Source organism: Ptychodera flava, chromosome 22 (genome assembly GCF_041260155.1).
Source record: "Ptychodera flava strain L36383 chromosome 22, AS_Pfla_20210202, whole genome shotgun sequence".
In the NCBI taxonomy this organism is placed as follows: Eukaryota; Metazoa; Hemichordata; class Enteropneusta; family Ptychoderidae; genus Ptychodera; species Ptychodera flava.
In genome coordinates, this window is record NC_091949.1 from 19,462,873 (window position 1) to 19,474,554 (window position 11,682).

The 11,682-nt window shown below is 39.4% G+C and overlaps 2 protein-coding genes across 2 annotated transcripts; one reads left to right on the top strand and one right to left on the bottom strand.

Annotated features, from left to right (window-relative positions):
- The first annotated feature begins 2,271 nt into the window (after positions 1-2,271).
- LOC139122896 (uncharacterized) lies at positions 2,272-5,944 on the top strand. Its single transcript, XM_070688750.1, has 6 exons — positions 2,272-2,385; positions 2,826-3,001; positions 3,460-3,507; positions 4,014-4,112; positions 4,604-4,630; positions 4,938-5,944. Exons 1-6 carry the CDS (start codon positions 2,307-2,309, stop codon positions 5,229-5,231), a joined length of 723 nt encoding a protein of 240 aa, XP_070544851.1. The 5' UTR covers positions 2,272-2,306; the 3' UTR covers positions 5,232-5,944.
- Positions 5,945-6,300: 356 nt separating this feature from the next.
- LOC139122895 (nodal-like) lies at positions 6,301-10,436 on the bottom strand. The gene is given in 4 exon segments (XM_070688748.1): positions 6,301-7,592; positions 7,595-7,633; positions 9,695-10,058; positions 10,060-10,436. Coding segments are annotated over 4 exon segments (1,290 nt in total). The 5' UTR covers positions 10,075-10,436; the 3' UTR covers positions 6,301-6,720.
- Positions 10,437-11,682: the final 1,246 nt, after the last annotated feature.

Here is an 11,682-nt window from a genome sequence, read left to right on the forward strand (position 1 = left end):
CCTGTCATACCTAAACAGTTGACGACAACTCTTCCGGCGGCTTTAGAATTTTTTGTCGATCTATTTCACATTCCCTGTAATAACTGAATCCTTAAACAAAATACTGCTATAACAGGCCACAGAATGTTGCTTTAAAAATGTTTACAAAATTCTAACATCCATTGTAAAAAGTTTTCAAAATCTTGATACTGTACGCATTTTTTTGAACACGTCATTCTTGTACCATCGTGGAATTTCAATGTCTTCAAAAAACTTACTGATTAAATGGGTTTTTTAATTCTTAATGACTCTTCAATAAAAGTCTTTGTTGGTGTTTAATTCCTACACTGAAGGAGTTGCATTGTTCAATTGAAGACCAGCACACATGTAAATATCGCTTCAAGGATGGTACAGAACCCAGTGAAGTAGAAGAACCAGGTCTTGCCCTTGGCTAGATCACCAGTACGCACAAAGTACACCTGCATGTGTGTGGGGGTAAAGAATAGATAAAATAACAACCAATCAGATGAAGTCATTGGGTAAACTGAACAAAACTGTGTGTTTTATTTCTCTTTTCATGCACAATAGGATTATTCTAACTTTTTCAGTCGTTTCTCTTTGAGGTTTTTGCTGAATTTATTATTTTCATGTCCTTAAATAAAACAGATTTCAGGGTCCATCAATAACTGACTGAGGGACTGCTTGCAGGAACTATAGCTTATTTCCCATAGCCTGAAAGAATTAGTTGATAATATCATTTCTTGTAAAATATGTCTTCTCAAAAAAATTCCTGTTGTAATACAAAATGCCTTTTTTCTTAAAACACCAACTTTACTTTTCTTTCATGGTAAAGTTAAATTCAAATGTTACCATTCTCTGATAAAAGAAATATTTGAAGATATTAAGGATGTGTGAAATCTATGGAGAAATTCTGTACGGAGTAGTTTTACGGCTCTTTGTTCCACCTGATATGAAAAAGATCATTTTCACTATTATGAAAATATCTATTTTGACTTGATATGAAAAAATGATTGTGGTTATTTTCCAATTACTTCAAACTTACCAATGTTCCTTGAATTAGAACAAAACCTAGTAAGCTCAAAGCTAGTAGTATATAAAGGGCCTCGCTGGCAGCAACACATCTATAAATACTCAATGACAATGCTATCTGTCAACAAAAACAAAATGGAAAAAAGAGTCAAAGAAAGTTATGATTTTTGAAGAAATATCAAAATATTCAAGAAATTTGACAGGAAAAATCCTTTGTTGGATCAAGATGTGGGGGCACATACCGATATAAAGATTTGAAATATTGTGATAAAGGCGATGGAAAGTCTGTTGTAATGCTTTAGATAAATTTATTCAAACATTGCATAGATTAAAAAATAATGCTTCAAAATGTTTGGTGGTATTTATCAAGTTGCACAAATGAAAATGACATGTATTTGTCAAAAAAAAATTAAAATAAATAAATAAATAAATAAATAAAGGATTAGACAGTAGAGATGCAGTTTCACACAAACTATGCATCCCATGTGCTTTGTGTTCTGGGGCACTGTTTTGTATCATCTGCACTAACTTATTTTTACAACATACAAGTGTGAATGTTTAGCGCCTGACGTAATATCCTATCGGCTGTAAAGATAATTTTCAAATTTTGGCAGATTTGTCTACAATAATTGGCGCATAAATTTTTTTAAAGTAGTTGCACAAAGGGGATGTTTTGTCGCCTTTATATTTTCTCCCTTCATCATACGAATTATGGTTAGATTTCTTTTCATATTAGCTATCTAGTTCAGGATGTTTTTGTTTGTAAAGACCCCCTCCCCGAATATCTGCAGTTGTGCATACCTTGTACAAAAGGAAATCATTGGCCAACGGACACACACTCAAAGCATGGAGGTAAGGTCTCCCCTACTACCTCCACGCTCAAAGGAACACAAGATTATTTAGAAGTTGTAGCTGATTCACTTTAGACATGTAAAATTTTGAATAAAATGGGCTTACCAAGACCATCACTGCAACCACACCAATAAACGCAATTTGCAATATTTTCTGAAATGATAGAAAATTAATGTTTGGGTTATAAAGTTATAAAATGCTGTAGGGAAACACGTGTATATCAACACAATATTGTATACAGTCTGGGACAAATCCGGATTGTGGCAGTCTTAAGTTCACGAGAGTGTATCTCTCTGCTAATTTCACGAAGCATCTATTCCTATCCGAGGCGGAATTCAAGTTCACACGTGGGAAACACGTGTATATCACACAATATTGGGTTGATATACACGTGGGACAAACCGGATTGTGGCAGTCTGAAGTTCATGAGAGTGTATCTCTCTGCTAATTTCACGAAGCATCTACATCTATCCGAGGCGGAATTCAAGTTCACAACTAGTACATGTAAGTGAATGTAGTCTGCAGACATCCTATGTGTACTTACAGCCTGTGGACTCTGTGAGCTATCGTGGTAAAGCGGTGACGTCGACTCTCCGGCCGGAGGAGCTTTGTCCTCTTTCGTCTGGTCCTTGCTCAATAAATACGACTTATCTGACATGTTGATTTGCAGTTTTTACTTGTGTCCCATCCGGCTACTTGTTGCTTACATTCGCTGTGCGTACATACAGAAGCCTGGCCGTTACCCGAAATATCTGTCTGTGAAAGGTTAAATAGTAACGGGACTCTCCTCACTTCCTGGTTTATACTATTGGAATGATAGGGGTGGAGTATTCAAACCCATTTGATCAAACCAAATTTTTAACCTGAGAGTTATGATGGAGAAACTTGATATTCATAATTTAGTGTAAAAATTCATTTTGCCGACATAATTTTATGAATTACAGTGTATTTTATGACCATTACAAAGCAACTCCAGATACGAACACCCCTTGCAAGAATACTGCCTGGTCATCTGATCTGCCAATGTGTAAACAATATCAGAAAAATGGCGGACAGTTCGGCAGGTAGTCAAAAGTCATCGGAGACAGATGCCATATACCACGAAGTTTCGAAGACGAAGGTACCTATTTTCGCTTCCTGATCACTGAAAGTTGTGTTCCTTCTAAACTGTGCCTTGCATTTTATACTTGAAGCTTGCCTAATTTGACACCATCGCAGTTTTATGCTGTTTTTCGCAGCTCAGCAGTGAGGCATCTCACTCGCAAGTCAATATCACATGACTGATGTACACATAAGGCAAGGAGGAGGGGCACGCGAATTTTACGGTACTACCTCAATTTCCCATGTCCACAGTTTTACTTACTCAGTCAGGATCGAATCAATTGAAAAGAAATAGTATTGCATATGTTAGTTAGTGTATCGAAGAGTGAGGTGACGTAGGTTGTACCTGCAGAATGTTCACATTGATGTCGCGCCATGCGCCATACCTTGGTGATACTCGGACGTGATGCCACTTAAGCACAGCGCCCTCTTAACATTCATTCATACGTTGCCCTTTGTTTTTATTATCGCCTGCAGCTGTTGGCCGTCAAGATATATGGAGCTGTAACGGTCCTCATGGTTATCGTAAGTAAAAATTCTCCAATCGCACGATCAACTCATACAACATCAGACAAAATATTTTTTATTCCAGCTTAGAAACAGACCTTACTTTTATGAAAACACGAAAATTAATTATTTTATATTTAACCTCGGACACATGTGTATATAAAGTTTCTATCATAATATGCACCACAAGTTTTTAATGGAGATAAAAAAGCAAAGAAAAAAAGAATAATGGCTACAAAACAAGAGTATCTAAAATACAAAATGTGACAAACAGCCAAAGACAAACAGCCCTCAGCCTACAAGAAATAGCTGTCACTATTATAGTCTTGAATATAAGATCATTCAGCTTGATCCAAATGCATTTACACTTTTAAAAGTCAAGGCAAAACATTGTCACATATAGTGTCTTCAATTTCATACGATAGTACCAAATAAATATTTACATATTACGAAAATGTAATTTCATCATTGTTTTCACAAAAATGTACATCTGTAAATGTATCTTTATTTGATCTCTTCTTCAGCTTGCAATGATATTTTGTATAGCCAAAGGAAGTCAAAACACTCATTATTTTCTCCTTCTGGTCAACCTGATCATCAGCAGTCTTGTGGGTTTAGCAGTGGTAAGTGCTTTAAAAAGGTTTGAATCATTGATGCCATCAGGTTGCTATCAGTACATTCTTACAGATTAGATGCATACAATTAAAGTGACTGGGCCTCAATTATTTTAACATTTTCTGTATTTTCTATGGTGGAGATCATCTAAGCAAGGTAATCTACCAAATGGAATATGAAGTGACCAGTGAACAAACATAATGCAGCTAATATGAAAAGGTTATCAAATTCTTCATAAAATTATTTGTTACAATAGAGAGCATGTGTAATATCAAGCTGACAAGTCTGATCCGGTGTACTATATGGAGAGAGAAATATATTCTTTCCTTGATGGAATTTTAAAATGTAGACGTAAATTTGTTTTTGATATATATCACCTTTGTGTACCAAAGTGCGTGCAGCTTTCACAATGTTTTGTTTCCAATTTTACCTGTCTTGTCACTTTTCCTAAAAACCAAGAAGTGATTCTCTGTCTACTTTCTCTTTTTTCGCATAAAAGACATGGTGGTACAAGAGAGGTGATTTGGTGAGTTGAAAATCTTGCCTCTATATTGCAAGCCTTGTTTCACAAATTTTCTTTCTTTTGACTGTGTCAGCTCCATTCTGATTCCTAACCCTGAACTTTACACAAGTTTTTTATACCTATTTGTCATGGCAAATCAAATCAGAATCAAGTTTCCATTTTCAAGTTCACAACAAAAACTCCAAACTTTGGTTGAATGGCATATTTGTTTTTTTTTTCAATAAATTATTTTCCTTGAGTCTCAATGAACTTCCTACCTTAAATATCACTTCTCACATAATTAATTTTTCAATTTTTTTTTTCCAAATAGGCAGTTGATAAGTTGTGGTTTCTGGTCCTAGTTGCATCTGTAATCGTTTTCCAGTGCATCACAACCGACATCTACGTCTGGGGACACAGCCCACAAAGCAGCATCCAACCCTCCCCCTCGCCCCCGTCCACGCCAAGATTCACCACGCCCAACATCACTAACATCACAACCCCGAAGCAAGATGTGGAACTCCAGCAGCTCCCGACATCCTTACCGGATCCCAAAGAGCAACTCCAACCCCCTGATGATGCCAAAGCGTCGCATTTATCAAGAGTAAGCACCCCCACTGGATGATGTAAATATCAGCCCCCCTTAACCAAACTCCCTCCCATCTATTTTGGAATGTTACTGTCATTTTTTCAACGGAGAACAACCAAGTTTGTGTAGATCTTAATGAGGAAAAATTCATAAATAAAATTTTTTTTTTCAAGTTTGTAAAATTGTTTTAATACTTTTTTAATACCATATGCAATATGGAAATTTTGGACTTTGATATGTCATAATACCTCTGACAATCCATGAAAATGTTTCAAGATTTATTTATTTGATGAGAGCGATATCGTTGAAAGTGATTGTTTAGATTTTAGCAAGAATGATTTCTTCACAATTAAAATTTGATAAAAGGCAGTTGTTTTTTTTTCACAAAGATTCAACTGCCAAGGAGGGCTTGATGTGTTATGTCAAAAAGATATATTAATGCCTCGTTAGCCGTATCTTTTTGCATATTTTTCAGAGAAGATAGTTTGACATCAAATATAACTTATGTAAAAATGAACACAGAACGTGTTTCAAACATTTGTGCGACGTGGATTTTAACAACTTAATAATTTTTCAAGATGCAAATCAGATATGGACATCCCAATTATATGCATATAAGCTTAATCGACCAAATCCATCACCAAGGATTGAAACACTGGCATTTTCAAAGACAATATGGCTTAAAACAGAAATCCAAAACATCTCTCTGAAGATTGGATGGTATTTTGTGGTAAAGTAAAATACAAAAAGATAGAGCTGATGGGGCTTTAATATGAGAGGCAGCTGTGGTTCTTCAAGTTTTTAAAGTTAAGAGTGTGCTCAAAAGCGGAATGATCTGACATATATTCAGTGAATGTCATTCGGTTTCTTAAAACTTCCATCAGAAAATTCATTTATGACCTGCTTAGATAAATATTATGGCTTTACACAGAGAAAAGTTGAGTTCAGGAATGTCAAAGTGTTTTGTCTTAAATCCCATCGCAAAAGTAAAGCCCTTTGACGAATTACATCTTTATATGCACACATGGGTGCACATAACCATACAGACGGACAGTGTATTGATCACTGTACAAGTAAATTGACAATAAATGAAACATACGAGAAATAATTATAAATTATCACAATGTTTATTTATTCTTCAAACACTTGTGGTTTTCTGTTTAAATGTACAACATTTATTTGCAATGTGAAAGAATAATAAACCGGATACCTGTCGAAAAGCTGTAGACATTTGTTCAATTATTTTGTCAGTACACACCAAAATGTTGCTGTCAATTTTCAGTCATTACAACGGGCAATTTCAAGGATGACAGTCGACGTCAGTTACTGACTAAAGGTGCATAAGGCAATGGTTTTGTAGCCCAACATATGAATCTAGAAGTTTCAGGGCCTTGCAAAATTCATGTAAAACTTAAACTTCAAAAAAATATACAAAATAATTTACAAATTCAAATACTTTGTACAGTAATAAATAAGGACAAATTTGTACACAAAATTATATATTTTCCAACAGAGTCCGTAAGTTCTATCTGCAACCACATTCTTCTACGATGATAGCTTCGTGTTCCTTGACTACGATCTTACCGTGCTCGTAGTATAGCATACTGAGTGATGACAGTTTGGTGGGCACACAGCACGGCAGTGGGATGAGATCAGGGTTCTTCAGGTGCAGCAGTCCCCGCATGATGGCGTGGTTGTTGGGGTTGTGCTGGCTGTCCATGGGAGCCGGGCAGCTGCCGACGCACTGGTAGGCGTTGAACCGCTTCGGATAGATGATCCAGTCTCCCCATCCGATCTGTTCGAAGTCGGCGATCAGGTCCTCTCTCTTGCACGGGTGCTGGCGCTTCGATTTCTCCGCCAGCTCTTTCAGCTTTTTCTTTCGCAGCTGTTTCTTCCTGTCGCGTATTTTCTTCTGTCGTCTAGCCTCTGCATCTGTCGCCCTCGCGCTTCGTTGCCGTTTCTTCGTTTCTTTCCCCTCCTTGCTCCCTTTCCCGCCCTTGACCTTGGTGAAGGTGAAAGTGACCAGCTGCGCCTCGCTGTCGATGAGATCTTCCCGCACCTTGATGACGTCATCCACCAGGTCCTCCGGGATGCCAACTTCGATGACGTGCCTCCCGCGGGTCGACTTGATCCAGTGTTTGACGGCTTTGGTCACTTGGAACACTACGCTGCCGTCGTTCTGGTCCACGTGGTCCTGCCTCACCCTCTGCGACGTCACGGCGTCCCGCCGGTAGCAGGTACCTGCCGTGGTGCCCTGGTCGCACGCCACCTCGTGAAGCTGGTACAGCGTCACTCTTGTCTTCTTCGACTTTCGCGGGCTGCGACTGGGCACGGGGATCCGAAGCTCGGCGAGTCGCAGCCGCTCCGACCGTGTGATGACCGTTAGATCGAAGACTATCTCTGAAGGACTTGCGATAATGGCTCGTGGTGGGACAAATCTGTCAGAAAAAAACGCATAGTGATTAATCAACAGGCTTGGACACATATCAGGTGTGAAATTGACCAGGACTTAATTTTGATGGTTATACCGAAAACATTTAACACTTTTTATCACGACTGTTGGATTTGTTTGCAAAGTTCTGTTTCAATTATATCTTCCCACGGTCATTTTAAGTATATATCAACAAGGAAGCGATGTTTCTCACACATTCTCGTTCAGCTTTATACGGATTAAATCACCTAGTTAACACGACGGGATAGCAAGATTTAGCCAAAGATGATGCGATACTGTACTGTACAAACACATTACGCCCTCTATGGCTAGACATCCTGTAAGAAAATGCCCTGTATACACGAACTTTTCAAGGTTTTGCAGAAACCTAGACGGGTAAAGTAGCTGATGAACGACTCGGAACGAACCGATAGTGAATATTGAAATCAGCTAGATTGGGCGGGATTCTAGCACTACGTTGGGCTGTTTGATCAGAAACACGCGATACCAAGGTGTTAAGCCGATCACCAGACGTCTGGTCAATATACTGACTGGTATTACAGAAATTTCAACAATTACGATCGTTACGATGGCGAGTCCAATTTCGTTGAATAATTGAGAAGATTAACGTAACATGCGCCTCAAAAATGAAAGACTAGAACTTTAGCTCAAACTCTCCTCGGTCACAACGTGACAATTTCCGTGGCGATACCACGCAGAGAATTTCCAACGCATTTGGTTTAACCATTCCGTACCGCAGACGAAACTTTTGTCACGTTATCAATAAATATACAATAAACAATCAAGAAAAGCTACATTTTTCACATTTAAAAAATTCACATAGGCGTGCCAGAACGCTGTGCAAGTAATGATCAGCGGGTGTTTTGTGTTCAGTTTCATGATATCGAGCTTTCTGTTTAATGGATTCCGTACGTGACAAAAAATCTTTCACAAAACTTGCTATGTTTTTTTCGACGATGCGGTGACCTGTTACGCAAGAAAGGATGAGTAGAATCCGCTTTTTAGACAACCGTCTGGCAGCTCTTGGATACGCCTGTTTCATTTCAAATAACCAGACTGGCAAAGTAGACAATTCCTGTTGAATGGGAATCGACAGTGAACTTTAGGACCAAGTCAACTGTGTAATTGATCTGAAGCGAGCTGCCAGACAGCGCCCTGAGCCATGTCCTACACGTTTGTACCGGTCGAAGAACTTCACACGTCCGCGTCTGGGAATCATGCAGACCTGGCCTTGGACTTGAAAGAGACCAATAGTGGCCTTTTGAGTAATCACTTTAACCAAGTGACTCTTAAGTCAACAGAGACCTGTTAATAGGCGTAGTAATTGTTTACACACAATGTATCGCCCTGTTCACTGTTGTCTTTGTCCCTATTATCAAATTAGGTAGATTACATCCAGAGAGGGGTGATAAACAACCAACGACTTGCGAAAAAATAACTCCAGCTTCGCTCAGCGATAGTCGTGCACCAGAAAGTACCATATTTTAGAAGGAAAATTGCACCTAGTTTGTGAAATGACCAAATAGCCCGTGCATGGCTTTACTGTCACTGACCTTACACAAATCTTGCTAAGTTTACCAAATTTAGCTGCGCACAGATTCGCACAGTCCACCCACCCTTCCTCTCTCTACCTTACATATTTCAAATATAACCTAAATCAAATGGCAAAACACCGCGCCGCAAAATACGGTAGATCGGCAAGGTCGAACTTTCTCTACTTTTGCGAGCTGCCGGGATACGACGTTTAGAATTCCCCTGTCCTGTTAGAGCTATAATGGAATAAGCACCACCTCCGTGGACCTATATCGAATATTAATGTAAACACCCAATCAATTAGTGAATTCAACAATCAGTTTGAAATCCACAGTCACTCAACGACTGTGGTTCATTTCAACGAACGGATGGTGCCCTAATAAAGATACCCCAATTTAATGTTACCAGAAAATAAAATAGATTGTATTTTAATTTGCTCTTCGTTGGCAAGGAAAACAAGCAACAACAAATGATTCTTGGAGATGAAATTCGTTTAAATTGAATATGTACTCACCGACTAATTTTGCTGTAATACTTCTTATCGTGTCAGACTGTCTGATCGCTTTCTTCTCAAAACCGAAGTCGTTGGGGGCAGAATCTTTGCTGGTCAGAGCGTTGTACAACTCCAGCATGAAGGTCGGTGATGGCATGCTGTGCCTTGCTGCTGAACGATTCACGTTGAACTCGGTCGTGAAGATGTCGATGGATCCGCCGTAGTGCTTCATGCCCGCCAGTCCGCTGTTCCTCGCTTTCTCTTTCTTTTCGTCACCGTCGAAGAGAAGTACGTCGTCAGGTCTGCCGAAAACCATAGGCACGGGCGAATGTCGGCTCCCGCCCATCCTGCCGTCTGACGAGACACCGAAGTGCAAGACACAAATGAGGGCAGAGGACCATAACAGCCAGGCTGTGCTTGACATTGTTGTGAGCGAAATGATTTTGTACGAAATGATTACCATGGACAGTTCCTTGATCTATTTATGTGCACGATCAAGTTCGGCAATTATTGAGAAACTTCAGTAACAAAAGAGACACAGGCGAATGCCTGGACCATTCCATTCCCTTGGAGGGGAGGGTTCTAATACATTCGTTGACTTTTATTTTCTTATAGGCTGTTTCTATGCAAGATTCGGACCATTCCCTGAATGGATCCATTTTCTGTGCATCTGAAACTAGAGATTCTGCCGAAATTGTGAGAAATTTAGAGAGTTTTATGAGATTAAAATGTTGAAAACTTTACCCTACGGTCCCGCAATGATATGGTCGTATCTCCATATCTGACAGATCGCCGACAAGCTGGGCGGAGACATCACAGGACCGCTTCAATGAGGTGTGAACCTTCTCTGAAAAGTGCGTACGAGACGTTGATTGGGATCGTACATCATTTGCATATTCAAGTTTTTGACCGAGTCACACCATTGTCCAAAGTTCTCGCCGACAAACGAAACGGGGAGAAAAGGGCCAGTTATCGCCAAAACTGTGACAAACTGTGGAACGATGAGCTTAGTACCGTCCTGAGGAAGCGAAACCACTTGTTACCATGCAGGTACCATCATCCATCACAACTTCGATTTTCGGCGAGACATTCGGACAGTGGTGGAACAAAAACAGACAAACAAACAAACTAAAACCAGGAAGATACTCATTTTCAAAATAACTCTAGGACAGGGCGGCTATATTAACTGTTTCTTACTTTATTATGTTTTCAATGGTCGACAGAAATTTAGTAAACTGGCATGGTAATCCTGCCTGCCTTTGGTTATGATCTTTTGGCAACTTTTATATCCTACAGGCACTTCTCTGAAAGTTACAAAGATTCTGACTGGCCGAGAATTGAACCCAATTCCTGAAAGTATAATAGACGACGTTGAACCATAGTTTTTCTCGGGGTCTATGGTTGAACCATGGAGGACTATGTTGTTCCTCAAAATCGCCCCCTTATGGACAACGGTGACATGTTTTCGACAGCAAGTCACGAACACTGCAATTTTTCTGTCCTTCCGTCGGTACGATAAACACAGCCACTAGAGGGATGTCTATGCTCTAAATTTGTTTCTGTTCTTCGATGTGTACCGCAGCCAACACGAACAGTGACTGTAATAGTATTGAACTATTACGGAAATATAATTTAATGCAAAAAGTAAAAGAGAGTCGCACGCCGCTGACATAGTCTTGCTGAAAAATCAGAGAAGCATTACTTTCGCCAATCGTTAGGGTATAATTATTGTGTAAATTCGCCCGCCGATCACATATTGTACGTGTCGCTTGCATTGTTTGATGTTCACAAACTGTCAACATTCAGTGGATGCGAGAGGTATCGGAAACCTGATCGGAAACGAGGAAGCACGCACAAATTATCCCCCTAGTGAAAACGTCTGAAATTGACAATATTGTTACATATCTTTCGTACATTCCTATTATTCACCTAAGATAATTCGCAAATTCGCCTTTACATTCTACGCTTTTTATTCCTCCGTCGTCAAAAAGCTTATCAAGGGATGAACC

Coding starts and splice junctions, on each gene's coding strand:
- LOC139122896 (XM_070688750.1), top strand. CDS start 2,307: ATGAGAGTGTATCTCTCTGCTAATTTCACGAAGCATCTACATCTATCC. Junction 2,386..2,825: donor CAAGTTCACAACTAGTACAT/GTAAGTGAATGT, acceptor TATGAATTACAG/TGTATTTTATGACCATTACA. Junction 3,002..3,459: donor ACGAAGTTTCGAAGACGAAG/GTACCTATTTTC, acceptor TATCGCCTGCAG/CTGTTGGCCGTCAAGATATA.